The sequence below is a fragment of the Archocentrus centrarchus genome, chromosome 15, assembly GCF_007364275.1.
Source record: "Archocentrus centrarchus isolate MPI-CPG fArcCen1 chromosome 15, fArcCen1, whole genome shotgun sequence".
NCBI classification, from domain to species: Eukaryota; Metazoa; Chordata; class Actinopteri; order Cichliformes; family Cichlidae; genus Archocentrus; species Archocentrus centrarchus.
The window spans coordinates 17,672,074-17,695,052 of NC_044360.1; the positions used below are offsets into that span (position 1 = coordinate 17,672,074).

Below are 22,979 nucleotides of genomic sequence, written 5' to 3' on the forward strand. Positions count from 1 at the left end.
GCTATCATTTTGTTAGCAATCTGACTTTAATTTGTGTTATTTTATCTATTAATGGAAGACGTCATACTGTACCAAGTCACGCCAATAAAAGCTGGGGTTAGAAGCTCCAGACATGAGCTTTGAAAAGGCTTATGGCACCACCTTGTGGCGTATACGTTAAGTGCGATAATCTCCTGCACCACCCACTTGCAGCCATGCTTTCAACGCCACACATTAGCGGAGGGATTTGTCAATCGAGCGACTGCGGCGTTCATTGGTCAAAGGCCCCAGTGCGTTTGTTTTATTGACCTTTGAACTGACGGGGATCAACCCTGAGGACGATTTCTATTGGTAAATCCACTCACGCCCACTTTGCATTGACCAAATCCAAGTTGAAGGTGAAAGTCTTCATCTGGCTCAACCAGCTGCTCAAGTGACAGCTCCTGTCTTCGTGCTGCCGCAGGCTCCTACAGTGAAAAGAAAAAGTTAATAAATAATATATATATAAAAATGTCGCTCTTTTCCGAAGTCCCCCAGGCTGCTCCCGTGGCTGTCTTCAAGCTGACGCAGGATTTCAATAACGACCAGTTTCCCAATAAAGTGAACCTCGGAGCAGGAGGTAAGTTGTGCATTATTCATTCATTGAAAAAGCCACCCAGGTGGCTTCCGGTTCTGCAGCCTGTCTTATATGAAGTTCATCTATGTTTGTATGATGGTGCCCTCATATGATTTTTTTTTTAAGAAGTTGCCATTATAATCAGTGGCACAAATTCAGCTGGCTGTTAACCTCAAATTAAACTCAGTAATAAATAGCCCACTAATTAATATGTGAGCTCTAAAATCTAAGCACAGTTTTTAGATATAGATTTTAATAAATTTAGTACAGCATGCAGTCCAGAATATGATGAGTCACCTGGATTGTAATTACTGCTTAACTTTATTTTCCTGTTGAGGGTGTGAGGAGCTGTTAATCTGGCCACCCTAGTAGCTGATCGGTACGCCCACCAACTACTGATTGCAGCTTTGCTGATGATATATCTTTGTTCTGCAATTAGTGTGGCACAAAGAGCTGAATCATCTCTGTCCTCTCCGTGTTTCCTCTCTAATATTCTGCATCTCTCACTCAGCAGACTAGGCAGCTGATTGGATTACACTTCTGTCATTGCACAAGAGTTTAAATTTACTACATCTTAGTCCTGCTTCTCTCCTAAGGAAACCATTGCCACATTTCATCATTGCATTGCACTGGAACAGTGTGAGAGGGATTGATCGCTTAGCTCTGATTTGGCAGGACAAGGATACCTGAGTCCTGTGATTAGTAGAGGAGGCCTCGTAATCCCTTTCTTTCTCCAGATGGTCAGCTGCTACATGGCAGCTGGGAAATGTAGGCCACACATTTCCCTGCTGTTTAGAAAAACAGATCTATGTTAAAAATACACAGACACACACAAACACGTCTAGATTTGAAAAAGATTCTCGACTGTGAGGATTTTCTGCTTTTGTTTATTCCACAGCAAACAGAGAATTGTCAGGTTTTTTAAAACCACGGCATGCAACTTTAGCATGATGTCATCATTAGTTACAGCCCTACATCGTAATTTATCATTTATTATATTATTATTATAAAGTAAAAAGTCAGCGTAGATTGTTGACATCACCTCGCTAAAGCACCCAACAGATAATGTAAGTGCATGCCTTTCACAAAATCCTGTGATCGCTGCACAATTATCAGGACTCAAGAGTGATTGGCCCCAGTGATAAACTTGCAAACATCACGACTGCCAAGGTGCAAGTGTTAAGCTCACAAGAGAACCACCTTGGTTTTACAGTATCTGTTTATTGAGCAATTTATAATTGTTGAAGGAAACATTTACCCTTTCTTTCATTTATTTCTATAACAGTAAATCATATTCTTCTTTGCAGCCTACCGGACAGATGAAGGCCAGCCCTGGGTTTTGCCAGTGGTGAAAAAAGTGGAGAAGATCATTGTGCATGATGACAGGCTAAACCATGAGTACCTGCCCATCCTGGGCCTGCCTGAGTTCAGATCCTCAGCTTCCAAGATTGCACTGGGAGACGAAAGTCCTGCCATCCAGGAAAACAGGGTTTGTGGAGTAAAAGGCCGTACCGCAGTCTCTGAATTGCTACTGTTTTTACTTATAAACTGACTCTCTGCTTCTGTCACTGCCAGGTCGGAGCTGTCCAGTGTCTGGGTGGTACGGGTGCTTTGAAGATAGGCGCAGAGTTTTTAAGGCGGTTCTACAATGGGAACAACAACACTAAAACACCCGTCTACGTGTCTGCACCTACCTGGGGTACTCTCATGCATGCACAAACACAAGCAGCGAAGCAGAACAGACCTGTACAGATTTACAGATTTACAGATTGTTCTATGAACTTGCAGTGGACTTTAGACTGTAGTAGTTAATAAAGTGTTCTATTCATAAATGCCTTATTACTGCCACATGTTATCAGTGATCTTGGTTGTGTTATCAGGTTGGATGTGAGGAGAAATTAAAAAAACATTATTCACTCTTTTAGGAAACAACAATAAAAAGTGAACTGTGAGTTTTTCTTACTGTTTGTCTCAGAAAATCACAATGCTATATTCAGCGACGCTGGCTTTCAGGATGTCCGTCCCTACAAGTACTGGGATGCAGAGAAAAGAGGCCTTGATTTCCCTGGTTTCCTTGGTGACTTGGAAGTAAGCACTATGTGACAGAGAACTATTTACTCACTACTTAATTCTGGTCTTCTAAATTTTACGTCACTTCTTCATGTCACTGTTTCCCACAGAGGTGTCCAGAGCATTCAATCTTTGTCCTGCATGCCTGTGCCCATAATCCGACTGGCAGAGACCCTACCCAGGAGCAATGGAAGCAAATCGCTGAAGTTATGATGGTAATATGCATATAAAGTGCATGCAAATATATACAAAGTGCCTGTACTGCTATCTGAACTGTCACCACTAACAAAGGTGTCATTTCAACCAGGATATGATTTTGCATGCACACAGTTCATCACAGTACAATAACTCCTTGATCTTTTATCCTGTTCTCTCCCAGAGGAGGAAGCTGTTTGTGTTCTTTGACTCGGCTTATCAGGGATTCGCCTCAGGTAGTCTGGAGAAAGATGCCTGGACGCTGCGCTACTTTGTTTCCCTGGGCTTTGAACTGTTCTGTGCCCAGTCGTTCTCCAAGAACTTCGGACTGTACAGTGAGTGATCCTGGGGGCACGAAGGGTGCATGACACACAGTGAAATCACAGAAAGTCGCAGGCTAAAGTAACTGCAGGGATTGAGCATTGTAAAAAGAATGATCTAAATATACACCTATCTTATTTTCAGACTACAGCAAAAAGTCAGTTACAATGAAAGGAATAAATACCACAAAATTCACATTTAGCAAGCCTCAGATTCACCGTAGGAGGAACTGTTTATCAGATGATGCACCTACAGATCAGGCAGTAGGTAACAGCGGCAGTATTGTTTAATTGTGGTGTGTTTGTCCCATCAGATGAGCGTGTGGGCAACCTGACCATTGTGGCTCGCGATGCAGATAACCTGAAGAGAGTTCTCTCCCAGATGGAGAAGATCGTCAGGACCACCTGGTCCAACCCACCGTCTCAGGGAGCTCGCATTGTCGCCATCACTCTTACCTCACCTGAGCTTTTTAGTGAATGGTGAGCACAAAATATCAGCATTCAAAGATGACTCACACCTGTGCATGAGGCAGCATTAAAAAGCAATGTGTGTCAGACACGCATAGAGCGTTTTCATTCTTTGACTTTAGGAAGGACAATGTGAAGACCATGGCTAACAGGGTCTTGCTGATGAGGTCTCAGCTGAAAGCTAAGCTCCAAGCTCTGGGGACACCAGGGACGTGGGACCACATCACAGACCAGATTGGCATGTTCAGTTTCACAGGCCTCAATCGTGAGTACAGCAGTTGCTTCCTTGAGCGCGCAATTGCACATTTGCAAAATCTGCACATTTCAGTAGAAACTGGTGAGTAGAAACTACAAATTTCAGGGCCTGTAAGTTGATGGATCTGCTTAATTTTCTGCAGCCAAACAAGTGGAATATTTGGTGAAGGAGAAACACATCTATTTGATGGCCAGTGGTCGCATCAACATGTGTGGCTTGACCACCAAGAACATCGACTACGTGGCCGAGTCCATCCACGAGGCCGTCACCAAAGTCCAATAGAAGAACTGCACTATACCCACAATTCTCAGCACTTCCTGCTACACTGATCCCAGGAAACATGTTTGTATCCAGTTTTCCAGATTTTCTGGAGCAAATACAAACTCTCATTTGTGCAGACAGCTCACAGGCCCTGGTTTCTCTTTCTTTCAGTGTTTGTTCTTTGCTAGGCTAAACACATGCTGGACCAAGTTTTCTATAGAGTGCACAAAGATGCATGGATCCTTTTTATCTAACACCCACATTTTCCAAACTTTGAAGTAATTATGCGACCATGTTCATAATATTTCATTATGTTTCCCTCAGGTTAGTCAACAAACTGTTAGTGCTAGTCAGTCCCTGTCCCTGTTTTCTGGTTACCTCTACAGTCTAAAAATGTTATGCTGTTATGATTCATCTATCCCAAGTGTTAAAGTATTTGTGTGGACAGCGAGCAGCAAGATTTCTGCTGGAAAAAAAAAAGAGATTATTCAAAGCTTGTGCTTATTTGTGTTTACCACCCCCACAATGAATGAAGAATGAAGAAGCACTGTTTGTCATTTCTAGATGAAATGCGTTCTCAGGAAGGTTTAAATCTTAACTATGTAATTTATTAACAATAATGTCTTCTGCCCAGAGGCACTATGCTAATTACCTCATATGTAATCTGTGGAGTCTTTTGCTCCCAGTTGGCATTCGGTGAGCACAGCAGACACTGAGCATTCTGAACAGGTGTCGTCACTCCGGGGTCATCTCAGTCTTCTCTGCTGCATGCTGAAGGTTTTGATGTTTCTGGTTCTGTCAGGTACCAGCCAGTGGATGGTGACTGGTCAGAGCACCAGGGCACTGTTATGCAAGATTTGTGTCTCATGGCACAAACAAACTAATGATCAACCAGGTTGCTGTCGCATTACTATGCAGCGCATTGATGAAAAAGTCGAATTGTTTAACAGTGAAAAATGGCCTCAGACGTTCTGGTGAAATGAATAAAATCCAATAATAAAAAAAAAAAACTGTGAAAAAATGTTTGCATGGTTGCCTGATGTGTGTGGAATTGATAAAGGTTCAATGATCGGGTTTGTATTTAAGCACCAACCTTTAACAGACCCTGCAGATAAAGTGGATTGTTCCCATGGTGGAAAGAAAACAAAGCAGACAAGATAAATACTCCAGTAAATTTATTAATAAATTAATTTTCCCTTGTGTAGAACATATGATCCATTTCTTGGTATCTTTGGGCAGCTAATATAGTCATCAGAATTTTACGTTACAAAAGGTATCTTTGCTTGTTTATCCCAAACAAACAGTATATCAATCCCTACAAATATAGAGATGAAGAGATGGAAACCACCTTTAAATTCTTTAAAATCATCCTGCTTAGAGTTCCTGATTCACACTTGCTCAGAGTTAGTCAGCAGATCAAAACACCCCCTCCCTGCGTATTTGGCACAGCGGGGGGGGTCATTGTAAAAAGCTTAGCAGTGCAATAACCTTTGTACTCAGCCTTACCAGGCAGACTGAATTAAATCACTGAGCGTACCAGAACACCACCTTTGTGTGTTTTTGAAAAGAGGCGGCGGCTTGACGTCAGTGTGTGTCATATTGCTTTCGTCAGGCAAATCTCTCTCTGCTCTGATTCAAGATCTCAAAAAAAGCAGATCAGTGTAGTCCACCAGGGACTAACTCACAATTTAAATATAATCCATTAGTTTTTTATTGCAGCAAAAGATTGTTTCCTATTTCTTATTAAAATGTTCCTTCTTAAGCGGCTTTCTCCGGCTGCCTCTGAAGTCCCCATCCCTGTGTGTCTCATTAGTAGCTGTTAAAACCTAATTTTAATGAAAACTGCAGGCTTGTTATGTGCTTCTCCGTTAGCTGGTGGTATTTGTTGTTTCTTTTCAACTTTAGCAGTTAAAAACCTGGCGGCTGCTGCCTATGTGTAAGTCATTTTAAAATCTACTTAGGATTTTAGAAAGTCAGACAGTGTCTCAGTGTGGAGAACGCACTGCAGCCTAGTCATGCACCCTTTTACATCAGCATGCATATGGGAAAAGCAGGGGATAATTCTACAGTAAAAGCAGCAGACAAACATGCAAGTAGCAACTTCTTCTTCAGTAATGCCCCTAATATCCATCTGGATCCCCAAACCCAAAGATCCAAAGCCCATAAACCCCCTAGCTTATTTTTAATTGGTGTGTGCAGCTTTAGTGATGAATTGTACATGGATAACTTGCTATGTTCCCTATGAAATACACAAAAGACAATGTGTTCTACTGAATGCAATCAAACAACAGATTAATGACTTTTTCTAAAATGTGAAGACACAGAGGAAAAGGGTTGAATGGTGGTTGTTTGATGGAAACACTTAAAGAGTCTGTACAGCTACATATGCAGAGATTGTTTCAATGGAAGCTTGAAAGATGAATTTTATGAATGAACGCAGCCGTGCACTGATAATTCAAGCGATTTACAGTATTTAAGATTACTTATATTGCTATCTTTTAATTATATTTGGCAATCCTCACACTTCTATATAAAAACTCAGGTATGTGCACACCCCTCTAACCTGCTGAGTCACTGTAAGCAGTCATTTAAACTGAGCATTAATTTGTGTTTTGTATATACATAGATATATAATTGCATTCTTTGTGATCTTTTGTAAACAAACAAACAAACAAACAAAGGTTGTGCTCTTATCTTTTGGCTTTTCTGTCTCAGCCATTGGCTAGTGTGTGTTGGGTTGCGTTGGCAGTAGGTGGCACCCTTATGGCAACATTAGGACAGTTCCCTGTGCAAACAGTGGTTTCTGGTATGTGGGAACTGCCTTGTTAATAATAAATATCAGTGTATTTATTAGTTGATCAAGTAAAAGGCCAAAGCTGGCTCCGATGCTATCTAAGGACCTTTGTTGGGTTTATAGTGACAGATTTCAGAATCAAATTACAGCTTAAATGTTATGAATAAATTTTAACCTTATGGCTACAGCTACCAAATAAAGGTAACATAAAGAAGGTTGCACCAGTAACTACAAAACATGTACTGGTGTAAGGCTGGATAAATCAAATACTACCATTTAGATTTGTCCAGTCACATTTTAAACAATCAGAGTATGCAGTGAAGAAGAAGTGGGCCAGGGTGGGACCTGAGTATTATTGATGGCTACAGCAGATAAGATGGCTCAGTCTCCTGAGAGTTGAAGGGGGTGTATGAATTGGTTGTAGTTAATGAGTGTATCTTGTGAATGATAAAGAGGAAGAGGGTGTGTGCTTCATCCCTCTTCCTACGTGTCACTGTGCTAGCTCGTCATTGGCTGCTGCTCTGATCCTTCCTCCAAGCTCTTTTCTCCATCCCGAGACTTTTTCCTCCTCTTGTTACCTAGAAACAGATGAGAACACGTTGTGAAAATGCCTGCCTGAAGCTGCGATAGTTCTCATCTTCGTGATGACCAGGAGCACGATACTTATATTAGTTTTAAATTAAACTTGTCACAAACTGATAGAATGTCAGCTGTACAGTACAGCAGAGCTACAGCCTCAAATGAACAAATAAATCTAAATGTGTCATATTGTATGTGAGCCAGCAGCAGTTGCATCTGGAGAATCAGCTTTGCAGGAAGCTGGGCTATTGAGAAGGACATGGCACATCACCTGTTGCTAAGATACACGCGGCACTGTCGCTATGTCTGACAGAAAAGTTTGGGCACATCTGACAGCATGTGTGGGAGTGCTGTCGCATTAGTGTTCATGACAAATGGCTTACTCACTCAATTTACGCAATAGCTTTTTTCCAATGTTCTCTTCAGAGCTGGACAGAGACAAAGAGCTAATGAAGGGAGAGGTGGATGGTTGAGACTCTGTAGGCACATCTGCAGGAGAAAGTTAGAGAGAAAAATAGTGGGGTGCTATGTGGATATACAGCCCACTAAAGGGATGGTCAGCATTAATAATCAGTTCCCAGAAGAGTTGAAGGTGTTATAGCTGCAAAGGGTCGGCCAGCATCGTGCACTTAATAAAGTGTATATCTTTACTTCTGAACAAAAAAAACATGGAAAACAAAAGTAAAGTTCAATTTCTCAACACTTTCTTCCCTTGAAGAAGAGCAAATTAAAGGTTTGAATGTCGGCCGTATGGAGCAGCTCTCACCATCCTCTCCATGAATTTCTGGCCGGTCCTCATGGATGTAGGGAATCTCATCCATGCGAAGGAACACGGTATCATTTGGACTTCTCTGCCCATCAGATTTGCTGCCTGTAAAAAAAAAAAAAAAAAATTAAAAAACTAGTAAACCACCAAACGCAAGAACCAGCATATTTGTAACTCTACCTATAGAGGGAAGTAGAGAGCTTAGTATTATCCAAGTGTTTTTTCAAAGCCCAACAAAGAGGTTGAATATTAAAAACAGTACCCAGTGTAGGGTTAAAAATATGAAGTTTAAGTCCAACTAAAGAGGGGCTACAACTAGTAGGAGAGGTTTAATTCTGATTTGGTAACAAAGGGGTAAACACTTTTTTTTTTTTTTCTTTTTTACAACCAGTGGAACCATCTGTCCAGCAACTTTTCTTAGTGGAACTAACAAATGCACAAAACTGGGGAGTGTGTTGCACACAGCATAAGACAGATGGTATGTGGGAAACCCTTTAAGCCTTGAAACAAGTACAGATTGGCTGATGTCACATTTGAACGACTTCTGTGAGTGAGTCATTTTGGCTGTGATATGTGAAAGAGTCATTATTTACGTCTGTCATACATACAGTGCCTTCCATAATGTTTGAGAAAAAGACAATTTTTGTAGTGTTGCCTCTGTACACCACCACAGTGGACTGTAAATCAAACAATCAATATGTGATTGAAGTGCAGACTTTCAGCTTTAATTCAAGGGGTTTTACAAACATTTTGCAAATATTTAAGAATTACTGCCATTTTTATTCACAGTTCCTCATTTTCAGAGGTTCATTAGCATAATATCTGAGGTTGACTCAAAGTCTTGAATTCGTGTTTCATTTTCACGGTCATTTTAATGTTATTTTAGATATGAGGCCCAATGAGATGTTAGTGAAAGTGAGAGAGGCAAACATTAGACTGAAAAATCCAAATAAACCTGTCAGAGTGATAGCAAAAAAGCTTAGGAGAGGCCAAATCAATGAGCTTTTACATACTTCCAAAGAAGGAATACACTGGCTCCGTAACACTAAAAGACCATAGAAGACAACTAAAGTACATGATGACAGAATTATCTCCATGGTTAAGAACAACAACTTCACAACATCTTAACCAAGTCAAGCACTCTCTTGAGGATGCGGTATATCAGTGTCAAAGAAACAGCTCATGATCCGAAGCATACCACATTATCTGTTTAACATGATGCATTATGGTCAGTGGTGGACAGTAACGGAGTACATTTACTTGAGTATTGTACTTAAGTACATTTTTTGAGTATTTTTACTTTAATTGAGTATTTATTTTTTGGTGAACTTATGACTTTCACTCCACTACATTTCAAAGACAAATACTGTACTTTCGACTCCACTACATTTCTAAAAAGATTGTCGTTACTCGTTCCTTTTGGCTCAGCATAGCTTTTCGCTGTTGCTATTTTTCTTTATTAGCCACAGGCTATGATCTTCACAAGAAGGGAAACCAATCACAGTCTCCACTCACACCTGGGATTTGGAATTACACAATCGTCAACTTGAGCTGAGCTCCCGCTTTCATTCAAGCAGAAATCAGCAATGGAGACAGTTGGAGAAAGTCAAGCGGAGAAACCACTGCACCCATGGCCATGTCTCAGCTTGCTGTTTGAGATTTCAGGACTAAAAAATTGTTTGTATCAGTTTAAATGTCTTCTGTGTTTACCGTGAACAAACCATATTTCTGCATTTAAGAACTCGCGATCCAACCTCAGAAAGCACATTGAGGTATGTAAGCAAACTTTTTTTTTTTCAATTTAGATAAAAACTTTAAATGACTTTGACTGAGGTTTAAGTGGTTGCAGTGTAATGCCATGACTGATGATAGAAATAAAGCCGACCATTAGTGTGGTAAGCTTCGTGACAAGTGAGAGGGAAACTATGGCATGGTTTCAGCGCCAAAATTACAAATATTGCACACCTAGTGGTGGCTACTTTCTCGTCGCAGAAGGCTGTATCCATTCTGAAGCCAGCTACTGATCTGATTAAGAGGCTGGCACTGGTAACTGAGCGGCCGGTGTTCTGTATGTAAACATGTTGGAAGCAATTTTTGAAAGGTAGCACCAACAGATAGACTTAGCTATCTAGATACACTACAGTAGGAAAATCTGATGAGGTAGCACAGATCATCAGAACACTGGCGCTGGTAAATGAGAAGGAGACTACTCAATGCAGGGGTGGGTAACTCCAGGCCTGCAAGTTTTTAGATGTGTCCCTGATCCAACACACCTGAATCAAATGGCTGAATTACCTCCTCAGTATGCAGTCAAGTTCTCCAGAGTCCTGCTAATGACTTCTATATGTGATTCAGGTGTGTTGAAGCAGAGACACATCTAAAACCTGCAGGACAGGGGCTCTCGAGGCCTGGAGTTGAAGAGCCCTGATCTAGATTAATCTGTACAGAGCTTTCACTGTTTTGTAAACATCTATGTTACATAAGTATGGTAGTTCTTAGTTACTGTATGTGGGGAGAAAAGTCTCCTGTTTTGTTTTTGTTTGGTTTATTTTATTTTTTTTTTTTGGGGGGGGGGGGGGGGGGTGTAGTAAATTAAAAAAAAAAAAAAAAAAATGACAAGAGTTGTCCTATTTCTTTAATTGCATTTTTATGCTGAAGTTTTACAGGTGCTGTAGACTTTTTGTTAGTGTTTCTACATGTCAATACATCATCAGGTGCTTTCAACAAGTTACAAGGTTCTGTAAATGCACTCAAAACAATACAGCAATGTACTGATATTAGAAAATATAATTTGTACTTTTGGATACTTGAGTATTCTTAAATACACGTACTTTTGAATACTTAAGTATTTTTAAAAGTAAGTACTTCAGTACTTGAGTAAACTTTTGACTGAGCAACTTTTACTTGTAGTTGAGTAAGATTTGACCACGAGTATCAATACTTTTACTTAAGTACTAGAGTTGAGTACTTTGTCCACCACTGATTATGGTACAGTATGGCTGCCAGTGGAACTGGGCTGCTGGCATTTACTGATGATGTGATTGCTGATATGAGTAGCAGGATTAATTGTGAAGGGCTAATACGCTCTGCTCAGATTGAGCCAAATGCTGTAAAACTGATCAGACAGCGCTTCACAGTGCAAGTGGATAATGACCCAAAGCATACTTCAAAAACAACTCAAGAGTTACTCGAGGAAAAGAAATGGGATATTCCTCAGTGGCCAAGTCAGTCACCTGAGCTCAGCCTAACAGAGCATGCTTTTCAGTTACTGAACACAAAACTGAATGCAGAGCGACCCACAAGCAGCAGTTGAAGGTGTCTGCTGTAAAGGCCTTGCAGAGCAACTCAAGGGAGGAAACCCAGCATTTGGTGATGTCCATGGATTTGTGACTTCAGGCAGTCATTGACTGCAAAGTTGCTGTTTCTTTTTCCATAAAGTATTAAAAATAGTCTTTATATTTAAATTGTTCTTTTCTTTGCCTCCTTCTGGACCAGTTTTTGTTTTTATCTTTTTTTTTTTGTTTTGTGGTTTCCTCCTCAATTGTCTAATAGTACTTTTTGATATTACTGCTTACATCACAAAAAAAAAAAAAAATTTGTTAATTTGTCCCAATAATTTTGAACCTCTGAAAATGGGGGGCAGTGTATAAAAGTGGCTGTTAAGTTATCCATTTTGCCCTCAGTGCTGAATTCAAATGTAAATGTGTATGAACAAGAAGTCTAACATTACAGGGTGAGATTATGTATTTATTCACTGAACAGCTGATCTCAATTCAGTTTTTCCATAATTATTTACAGAATAGCTTATCCTCTAATAGCAACCTGGGGAACAACATCCTGTGTTTCCAACCCACCAGTTATCATGTTTGTTTCAAATAGCTAAAAAAAAAAAAACATCTATATTACTTACGGACGATACGGTTTCTTTCATTGAGTTGGGAGGTGCTGCGAAGGCCACCGTGGGGATGGAGATGTGCAAGGCGTGCCAGTCCCAGTCGAGTGTGTGTGTGCGTGAGGGGAAGGGCGATGCTGTGTGAGCGGGCCTCTGTAACTGGGGGCCTCCCTTTACTGTCAGGGTCCATTGCATCTGGTGTCTGAGGGGTACTGTCCATTCTGGTGGCCGTTAGGGCATTCTGGTAGTGGTTTCTGGTGATCTGTGGGGCGCCAAGAAAGCGAGCATTATCATCAGCATTGCTTCTGTGTGTGCGGCTGCCGTTATCCAGTATGCATGTGGCGGAGAGGAAACATGTACTGTGTTTAAGAAAAGGGAGGAAAGGTGAAGTGAGAGGGCACATGTATCATTTTAAGATATTCGTGCTTGAAATGAAGCTCAATTATCCGCAGTGATTAGAGGAAAGAGGCTGTGTGGTGGGTGAGACAGGATGTCTGTGTTCAGTCAGAAACGGGGATCAGGACATATCAAAGGCAAATCCCGCAGCAGCGGAAGCATTTTTGGAAAATTTCAAGATTAAATGCAGGGAGCTTAAAAATGTAGTTTCTTCCTTTGTGGTCCCATTTTTTTTCCCTTCAGTGTGCAGGAAATTAGAGATTTAATTGAGCTTATAATAACAGAGTTTTTCCTCCATATTTTTCTGGGTTGTGTGTGTGCAGCCATTTATGCTTGTAACCTTGATGATCTGCAGGTCTGTGAGCTGCCGGACTGAGTAGTCGGGTAAATACACCCCTCCACCTGCAGTGAGCTGACCCACACTGCCTCCACTCAGTAATGAATCCGACTGGTTCAGACTGCTGGCCCGGGAGCTATACCTATGACCTGAACAAAACAGAAGAAGAAAACATAGTTTTTGGTCTGTATTTCCTTCATACATCATTTGTAAAAGGTCAAAATCCTTAAGCAGAAAGTGCAAAAAAAGTTCACACAGCCAAGTCAGAATGTCTTTTTCCTTCTATATCTCACCAAAATGTCCATTTCTCAGTTAGGAAAAAGTCTTTGTGTAATATTTCTAAGCTCATTAAAGCAAATCTCATAACTGTCTTCCATGTTAAATTTTTTCTTGAGGTACTTTAATTGTAACTAACATTATAAAATAAAACCAGTGCATAATAAATTTTTAAAAACTCATCCCCCCCCCCCTTTCCTTTGGCGTTAAAAAGGTCCTGATTTAATGAGCCATTGGTATGCAAAACAGATGTCCAAATGTCCTCATGACGGGATTGGTTTTTAACAACTTGTGGCACATGCTTCCCTGCAAAATACAAGAAAAAGTCAAAAATTGTGCCCTCCCACTGCATGTTTTACCCTTTAAAAAGCAACCCACTCCCCTGCTCTATAAGAGAGCAGCAAAAATGGATTTCAATGGTAACGCCAAATTGCCATTGAGCATATTAAAAAGATAAATGATAATGGAAGGTTCCGTAAGTCTTTTCAGTTCATCTACATTGTTTTCTGCCTGTCTTTGTGTTGAGCACTGCCTAGCGAAAAGGCAAGAAATGCTATTCTTGTCAGCTCACTGCAGAGCAATGACTCAAAAAGTGAGCAAAAACATAAAAAAAAGAAAGAAATTGCTCTTTTGAGATGCAACATTTCTGCAGATGTTTAAAATAAAATTCTGTAATGTCCTAAGTAGGGATTTTCAGATTTTTTTAATGAGGTCTTCCAAAAAGTTTTAAGCTCAGTCTGAACATCACACGTACAAAATGTGCACATTACCGCCACGAGAAATGAGGGAGACAGCAAAAGAGAGGATTTCCACTTGCTCTGCAGTCTTAGCTGGATTTCATATAATCCTTTGCAGGTCATGTCCTTCCACTGGGAAATACTCTGAAATCTCTTCTTTTAATTACTTACTTCCCATGGCTGCTGCTGCTGCTCTGCAGGCTGACAGTACAGAGTCACAGGGTGGCATTAAGACTGGAAAAACACTTCACCTCCCCCTGGCACTGCATTGTTTTAATAAACTCTCTTTGATCTGCTATGATGCTAAACATTCAGAATTATTAATCTGTAATGCTTCATATTTGCAGTGAATTACCAATAGGCAGTGGTGGGATGAGAGCTGGCATGCCGTAGTAGGAAAAGGCTCCATTTTCAAACCGAAGAGCCTCCTTTCCTATCTCCACTTCCACCCGTCCCTGCAAGATTAACACAGCCATTTACACGGATTAGGTCTGAGCGCTACGCTAATTAAGTGAACAGTCAATTGATTTCTCATCTAATGGAGCATCCCGCACAGGAAAAAATGCAGAAATTCACTGCCAGAGCAACACGGAGCATCGTAATCATTGCTTGTTTCCTAATTCTTATTTAGACTTTTCATCAGCTTAGAATTACCTGCAGAATCAAGATGAAGTAGTCAACAGGCTTGTTTCTCTGGAAGAGGTAGTGTTGAGGAGCGTGTTTGTTCTTAGGGTCGAACTTGAGCTCTTGCACAATGCTGGGATGTTTGATGAGCCGCAGCAGGATCTTTTCTGACAGGTGACACGGCCTGAAGGGCTCCACCTCTGTTATGGAACAACAACGCAAGTCAAAGGTGGAACACTGCATCCCCCAGCCTTTGTTCTCAAAAGCTCTTCATTCAGCCCATGGAGACAAACACACAATGCTACCTGTAGCCAAGAAGCGGTGTGTTGCGAGCAACAACTGGGGTGAGATCTTCACCTTCAGCTCATTTTCTGCCACTTTGAAGATAGAGAAGTCCTGCTGTTTCCTTTCATGGTTGGACACTCGTCTTTTTGTCCGATTATCAGCTATGAACACACAGAAGTCATATAATACGGTGCAGATTTAACATTTCTCTGCTAATATCTTAGAGTATGAAGAGCTCCTGTTTCATTCATTCGGTTTGTTTACTTAATATGCCACATACACTGAGTGAGAACAATCTTTTTATTTACACTATAATTAGAAACCACTCTGATGTGCCACTGACCTCATTAGTTGGTGCATCTCTATATTCTGCATACTTAGTATGTCCATCTAGTGCTGCACAGAGCTGGAGATTATCCAGTGCTGTAACCTCGTACTGATAAATTGACTTATCCTCTGCAGAGTACTATGCATATTTATATGTTTTTCACCGGCTACATTATTACTGCTACATTATTGTTCAAGCAGCTGGGTTTATGAAAAACTGAATTACAAAGCTTGCAGAGATTAGTTCCCTCGTGCTATATATAAAGAAGCACACACTATATGCAGACACACAAGTGCACCAGTGACAGAACCTGCTTCAGACACTCTGCATGTAATTAAAAATGTAGCACACTTATATCTCCGAGTTGTCCAAGAGCAGGAGCCGCTATGAAAATATACAGTAGAAAAGCAAAGGAAATAACATTCAGTGAACGAGAGAAAGTACAGACCGGACTAGAGATGAAATGAAGGGAGCTTTGCATTTGAATTCCTCTCCGTGGAGAGCCTTTCCAGCCAATTAAAAAATAAGGGGATTATGGCGATTATCTGAAGAGACTGGGTCATTTAGTCACATTATTTAATTATGCATTAGGAAGGAGCTGGGAACCACAGGGGAGAGAAGGTGGAATCAATAGCCAAATGAGAAAATAACAGCGTAGACAGCTGACAAAATAAAACTAACAAAAAAAAAAACTCATACTACAGCTGTATTACTGACAGGCCTAATAATTGGTATGAAATTTTATGCTGATTATCTGGGCATTTTCCAGTGACTGATGGAAAGCACAAAGCTGAGCAAAATACGACAGCTGCTGCAATAATTTAAGAGAAAATCTGTTCAGTGGGGGAGCTGGAAGCAATAATAGCAGAACCGATGCACATTAAATGCAGCAGAGCTTCATGAACGTTATGTTTATACATACTGTACAGATCTGTCTCATCCACAATCTCAGACTTGATGATCTCCTCTATAACGTCTTCAAGAGTGACGATGCCCATCACTTCGTAGAAGGGGTCTCCTTCACCTTCACTGTTCACCCTCTGCACCACAGCCAGGTGGGACTTTCCTACATGTCGTCAGAAAAGAGAAGGCGACAGGTTAGGATGTTTTCAGAACATGAGCTCAAGCTAAAAACTGCAATGCGCTGAGAGGCAATGTCACTGGATAAAAATAACTCCAGTCAACAGCCTCCAACTGGCTCTGTGCAGTCAAGATGAAAATCAGCACTAATTCACCAACAAAAAAAAAAAAAACAGCTGAGAGGTCTATCCCAGAGGTTGAATTGAAAATTGTTTCAATGTCACACTTGCCCTCGTTTGTGTTCTCAGACAAAAACAAAGTGGACATTGGGGGATTAGTCTCGAGACAGTTTGACAGTTTGGAAGACTTGGCTTCCTTACGTAAACCCAGAGATTACACAATCAGTCTGGGGATGCCTGCATCTGCTGAATAAACTGCCCATGCTGCTGCCACCTCAGTAAACACTCATGCCTACAAATACACACGAACACAGCACCCACACACCGTACGCATCCATGAGCAAACCCAGGGCTCACTGTGTTTAGCTGAACACAACAAGCCTGTCGGATACAGTGACGTAGCTCGCCGGCATCATCTCTGCAGCGACTCGATGAAGCGAATGTGACAAGAAGTCAACGCTGCCACCAAACTTGAACATACAAGGAGAGAAAAGTAAAAAAAACAAAAAAAAATCATCAATGCAAAAAAGTGGCTCTATATAGACATTTTTTTCAGTTCCAACTCTTGAAAAATTGGCTCTTACACACAGTCTGTTCTGCTTCCATCATCATGAGTCAATCTGCTGACCAAATAAGTTACCTAACCAAAGTTATGATGTCACTGGATCACAGGTTCCAGCAGAAACATAAAAAAAGAGTCTCCAGCCTTACTTTGAACAAAATCTGTGGCTCAAATAAGATGGGCCGATTTAGAGGATCACTGCCAAGGGATAAAATGGATCAAATGCTTTAATCCACTGCAACAAGAGAAAAAAAAAATCTGACTGACTGGCAGTCATAGCCAAACATGAACCTCTAGGTTGTGAAGGATTGACTGAGATGGTGCGGTTGCACTCAGGTCAATGTCTCTGAAGAGCTCAGGTGAGTCAGAGATGGATTTGCTCTCAGCTGCTGATGTGCCTGGGCACTGCATTACATCATTCATATGTTATATAATACTCTTGCAGAACGGCACACACTTACTCACACATGCAGACGCACATGCCCAGGGCAAAACTGGGTCCTCCATGGTTGTCCCTTTTGCGAATGTTTCAGCTTTATCACCTTCTGTGGCTCCAACAGTCTGTGTTTGAAATCTATGTGTCATTTAGATTATGCATATGTCTCTATCTATTTCTGTCTGTTTGTTTCAGCAAAGCAAATAACTCATTTTATATCTCTGGAGCAGTTATTTTCCTTGACACTTGCACAAACAGCTTATGAAAACATTTGGTTTAAACTGTGGCTACTTTCTATGATTCAATAATTGAGTCTGGGCTTATTTTGTGTATATTTTTCAATGTACTAAAGTGATTTATTATCCAAAATATGTATAGTTAAATCTTTTCAGTTCAGTTTTTAGGTACAAGTCTGCACTTTGTGTGGTTATAACTTTATAATGCAGTTAAGAGTTCAACCAAAAGCAATGTCAAAATGAAAGTATTGTCTATCTTTGCTAGTAAAATTTTATAATGCAGCATCATTTGTAATACAGTGTTTTTACTTAAGAATAATATGAGAGCAATAACCCTAACAATTGCCTCACCCTAATAAAAAATCAAATATTTACAGCAGCATAAAATAGTCATGCTACAAAAGCCTGAATGCATAACGAGCAGACTGTTCTGTTCTTCAGGCTCTGTACTTCAGCGCAGTCAATTTGATTGCCAAGTGCCGTGTGTCAGCTTTGTATTGAGTAGGCTTACATCAATATATAAGTAACTGTGTGGGAAATGTAATCCTCTTAACACATAGTTTCCATGGTTTGGAGGTTCAAAAATAATATGACAGACAACATGAAATCAAAAAGAAATCATCATATTTAAAATCCTTTGCAGTCAGTGACTGCCTAAAGTCTCTGACCCACAAACATCAGCAGATGCCTTAAATTGTCCATGGCAGTGCTTTCCGAGCTGTCGCTTAAGCCACCTCTAAATCTGTCTTGCTGTGGAGTCTCAATATCTTTCTTCTGGACTTCAGGAATCAGGTGATTCTGCTTATTATTAGTTGAGGTCTTTCACCTCCTCACCCTGAAAATCCCTTTGTTGCCATGTATTTAGGATAATTGTCCTGCTAAATAATGAAATGTCCCCCTAAGAGTTTTGATGCATATGACAGAGTGAGCATGCTGAAGGCTCCTGTATACTTCTGTATTCATTCTGCTGCTTCATCAGCAGAATATACACTGCTCAAAGAAATTAAAGCAACACTTTGAAAACACATCAGATTTCAATGGGGAAAAAAATCACACTGGATATCTATACTAATATGGACTGGGTAGTGTGTTAGAAATGAAAGGATGCCGCATTGTTTGGTGAAAATGAAAATTATCAACAGAGGGCTGAATTCAGACACCCCTGGTGATGGCTAACCAACCGGACATAGTAGTGATGGACAATCAGAGGAAGAAGGTGTAGCAATATCAAGTGATGGCAACATCAAGAGAAAAGAACACGGGAAGCTCGATAAATACCAAGGGCTGAGAGAAGAGCTAGAGAGGATGTAGAAGGTGTCCCTGTGGTAATTGTAAAACTTGGAGGAGTGACCCTCAAACTGGGAGATTGGCTCCAGCAGATTCCAGGAACAACATCCGAGATCTCTGTTCAGAAGAGCGCAGTCCTGGGAACAGCCAAGATACTGCACAGGACCCTCAAGCTCTCAGGCCTCTGGTAGAGGACCCAAGTTTGGAGGTCAAAAGACTGCCCGCATGCTTGACACGAGGTGGCATGCTTGGACTCATAAACGGTTTCTTTTATTTACTGGTATTTCCTCCTTCATTTTGATAGTGGCTGATGTTTATTTCAACAATCTTTAGGACTTTTTTCCACAACCCTGCCGCCTTCCTTTTGTATGTTTTGGTAAAGTGCATTCCATCCTTTTTATTTTTGACATCCACAGAGTTTTGCATCTTGTGTGGAATTGTCTGAGATTCTGGTCATTAAGTATTCTCTTTATTGATCGCTGACAAAGAAAAACGTGCCTCTACAGAACATGCAAAGCATTTTTGACTTGCTATGCAATCATAAAGGGGGGTTTTCTTCAGCATTAACATCCACAAGAAAAGCAGCTTGTTTATTATTGATTTTGCCAAGTCTTTTGTATCTATGATAGATTTTTGCTTTTTCACTTGCACAAGCACCTTTTTACTGATACTGACACAAAAAATTCCACCTTTCAAAAAACATTATTATAACTGAGACTGTCGAATACTTCTATCTGAAATGTTTCTTAAGCCTGAAAAACCAAAAATGTTACCAATCCACATGCCTTAGTTCTCCACTGAACAGTATGCTTGCAGACCACAGTTTCTTTACATTCCTGGTGACATTTCCACTCTTTCCTCTAAGACAGACTTCACCCCTGCCCACCAACCATCTCTGTGAGACATCATCACAGCTTCAAGCCAGGCTTCCTGACCAGCAGGAGGCTTTTAGCCTTGAAAGCAAAGTCAGAGGGAGGTGAGAGAAGAAGGGAAAGGTTGGAGTTGAATTTTTCATGGTTGCTCTACAGGGTTGGTCGGCCATGACCTACAGAGTGGAAAGAACTTCAAAGTCACCATGGGGTGACAATTAAGTGCACACAACTAATGTAAAGGTGAAACCTGGCTTCACACCCAAAGACAGCCACACGAGCAGTGTCGACACATGTGGGTTAAGGGTAAGCTCATGGATCACTTGCGCCAGACCAAAGCTATCTTTCATAATCCCAGACACGATGAAGTGTAGTGGACCTCCTGAACTGTAAGTGGCAATATAATTCATGTCCCTGCCAAGGCCAGCTGCATTCAGCTGAAAAAATATTGCCCTTTCTTTGTCCATAAAACAGATTTACATCTAAACCTCCTAACCAATGTCAGAGAAATCCTTGCATAACAGTTGTGCCAGTGGCCTCTCGTGTCTTTATTTTACAATGTGACACTGTCAGTGGAGCAGTCAGAGATTTTCGCTACTGAGCGCTCAGTCTGAACCGCATTAAGTGTTATCAAGCCTGAATACAGTCCCTGAAGAGAGGCAACACACTTTTGCTCAGTAGTGAACAGATCCTGTCACTGCTTGTGTATGAGAGGCAGAGTGCTGTAATACTGTCAATTCACTAATCAGTAAAGATGGTTATCAGATGAGATAGAGAGGGGTGGTATTCACTGATATTACTGCTATTCCAGCAGATGCAAATCATGCAAAATTCCTTTTTTGATACAGTTTAGCATTTCTTTGAGTGAGGAGCTGATAACTTATACTTATAAGAAAGCATGGGGCCAGATGAAGTTCACTGTGTTGTCATGGGAAAACGACTTAAATCTCTCTCATCACATAAATTCTTAAGATAACCCCATTATGGGTAGCCTCTAAACTCTAGCTGAACCAAACACACTGTGTGACACAGTATCAGATTTCACATATGTCTCTCACTGCTCTGGGGATCAAAGGGCTTTACTGGCAGGCCCACTTTGAGCCAATAGACTGATGTATACATTGACTTCTGGGCTGAAAATGTAGTTCTTAAGTGCACAGTCACTTCAAAGGATATTTAACTCCTAACTGGTGGGAGGCTGCTTGAACATGTGGTGCCTCATATGCTCAGCTGACTTCATATTCCTATGTTGTGTATAAGTCCTAGATAGGTCACACAGGGAGATATGGAGACTATCTGCAGAGACCAAACATCCGATATGATTTAAAGTGAAGTTACCTCTCTTAAATTCCTCCAGCATCACGTCCAGCTTGGTGTCACTGAAGACGCAGTGCATGGGATGCTTGTAAAACTGAGTAATTGTTTTCAAAGGAGTGCAATCGTCAGGATCCACAAAGGCTAAATCTTTGACAAAAAGGATGTCTACGATGTTGGACCTTTCGTTCTCATAAACAGGGATGCGTGTGAAACCGCTCTGCATCACATCTGACATGGTGCAGAAGTCCAGTACAGCATCCGAGGACAGCATGTAACAGTCTGACAGCGGGGTCAGCACATCCTCTACAGTCTTGGTCCTGAGCTCCAGGGCACCCTGGATAATATTGAGCTCCTCTTTGACGAGGTCATGGTAGGGGTCTGTGATACGCAGCATGGCCACTAGTTTCTCCCTGGTGTAAAAGTTGCTGATTTCTTGGTGCAGCATAATGTCCAGAATCTTGGAGACTGGGTAGGCGATGGGGAAAAATATTAGCATCAACAGGCGGGTCGCGCACAGGGTCTTGGATGCGATGGCGAGACTGTGCCTGGATGCCACTGAGTGAGGTAAAATCTCGCCAATAAAGAATATCCCCAAAGTGCACGAGGCGGTTGAGAGAGCAGTCATTCCTAAAATCTGGCACATCCACACCACAAAACATGTGTTTGTAAGCACGTTGCCTAGCACCACAGTGCAAAGGATGTAGTTTCCATGTTTACGCACTGACTCTATTTTTCGCGCGTATTTCTGTTCTTTCTCTGTGCCACTATTCTGCAGGACTCGCAGCTCAACTGGGTCCAGAGACAGCATGCTAATGTTCAGACCGCTGCACAGAGCAGACAGCCCCAACAAGAGCACAGAGACTCCCGCCTGCAGCCAAGCATCTGCCTCGGGAGGTCTCTCTACCACGGCCAGCCAGAAGTCTTTGGTGCTCAAGTGCTCCCATTGCACTCCATCAAACGCGCACATGGAGTAGTATTTGATCACCTCGTCTCTGCGCAGGTCTTTGGCGAGCAGCTCAACCAAGACTGAGTTATGACTTGAGGTGGACCTGAAGGAACCCAGCAGCTCGATGTCAGAGCTTCGGGCATTCTCCTCTTCGCATGGATTCCCGCTGGACTGGAGCCGACTTTCTGCATCTCCACTGTCCCCACCTGGTTCCTCTATGAACGCGATCCACGGGGCGGCAGGTGCGCCGTCAGGTCTGTCGCTGATGTTCAGGCTGTTGGGATGTTCGGTAGCTGGAGAAGCGGAGTAGTAAACCCTCAGCAAGAAGCGGGTCCCCTCGGTAGCCCTCAGTATCCCATCCTGCACGGACAGCTCTCCGCTCTGGGTGTCTTCAGGCCGGACGCCGAGCAGCGCTGCTGTCTGGGCCGGCAGGGAGGAGATGGTGACGGTGAGAAAGAGGAGAGAGAGCCGGTGCGGATGCAGGATGCAGCAGAGAGCATCCGCAGCATCCGCAGCCATCATGCTGAATGAGCTACTGAAGGACACGGGAGAACTGGGTCACGTGGTCTGCGGATGGGATGGATGGAGCAGCTGGGTAACATGGCACAGAGAGAGAGAGAGAGAGGGAGAGATTCAAGTGTGTGTATGAGCTGGCACCTTAAATTTAAATGACAAACCCTGACGTAAGCCTCGTTTATTTGCTTTCTGCCGCTTTCTAAAAATAGAAGGCAGGAAATGCCCAATCATAAGGATTCATGTGATACAGCACTTACAGCTACGCCAATGAAAGAAATTTATTTGTAGACGTATACAAACTAATACAAAAAATAAATAAAAAAAAAACAAATGAGAAAATGGGGCTGTGTAACAACAACAACAGCAATGCATAAAAATCAATGCTGTGTTGTGTTGTGCACTAGTTTGGGCGTTATTGCAGATCTCAGACTC

The 22,979-nt window shown here is 41.6% G+C and overlaps 2 protein-coding genes across 2 annotated transcripts; one reads left to right on the plus strand and one right to left on the minus strand.

Moving 5' to 3' along the window:
• The first annotated feature begins 377 nt into the window (after positions 1-377).
• got1 (glutamic-oxaloacetic transaminase 1, soluble) lies at positions 378-5,186 on the plus strand. The gene is made up of 9 exons (XM_030748598.1): positions 378-598; positions 1,903-2,084; positions 2,171-2,294; positions 2,571-2,683; positions 2,776-2,880; positions 3,045-3,195; positions 3,495-3,660; positions 3,771-3,913; positions 4,047-5,186. Exons 1-9 carry the CDS (start codon positions 490-492, stop codon positions 4,184-4,186), a joined length of 1,233 nt encoding a protein of 410 aa, XP_030604458.1. The 5' UTR covers positions 378-489; the 3' UTR covers positions 4,187-5,186.
• A 139-nt stretch (positions 5,187-5,325) lies between these two features.
• cnnm1 (cyclin and CBS domain divalent metal cation transport mediator 1) lies at positions 5,326-22,636 on the minus strand. Its single transcript, XM_030747820.1, has 10 exons — positions 21,107-22,636; positions 16,102-16,245; positions 14,872-15,012; positions 14,597-14,766; positions 14,298-14,397; positions 12,933-13,078; positions 12,215-12,458; positions 8,305-8,409; positions 7,926-8,027; positions 5,326-7,537 (listed from the first exon to the last, which is right to left on the minus strand). The coding sequence occupies exons 1-10, from the start codon at positions 22,551-22,553 to the stop codon at positions 7,458-7,460; spliced, it is 2,679 nt and encodes an 892-aa protein (XP_030603680.1). The 5' UTR covers positions 22,554-22,636; the 3' UTR covers positions 5,326-7,457.
• Positions 22,637-22,979: the final 343 nt, after the last annotated feature.

Excerpts from the sequence above, each read along its gene's own strand:
- cnnm1 (XM_030747820.1), bottom strand. The coding sequence starts at position 22,553 with ATGATGGCTGCGGATGCTGCGGATGCTCTCTGCTGCATCCTGCATCCG. Across the intron at positions 16,246-21,106 it reads GCTGGAGGAATTTAAGAGAG|GAAAGTCCCACCTGGCTGTG; the intron begins GTAACTTCACTT and ends GACGACATGTAG. Across the intron at positions 8,410-12,214 it reads TGAAAGAAACCGTATCGTCC|GCAGCAAATCTGATGGGCAG; the intron begins GTAAGTAATATA and ends TTTTTTTTACAG.
- got1 (XM_030748598.1), top strand. The coding sequence starts at position 490 with ATGTCGCTCTTTTCCGAAGTCCCCCAGGCTGCTCCCGTGGCTGTCTTC. Across the intron at positions 2,295-2,570 it reads CGTGTCTGCACCTACCTGGG|AAAATCACAATGCTATATTC; the intron begins GTACTCTCATGC and ends TGTTTGTCTCAG. Across the intron at positions 2,684-2,775 it reads GTTTCCTTGGTGACTTGGAA|AGGTGTCCAGAGCATTCAAT; the intron begins GTAAGCACTATG and ends TGTTTCCCACAG.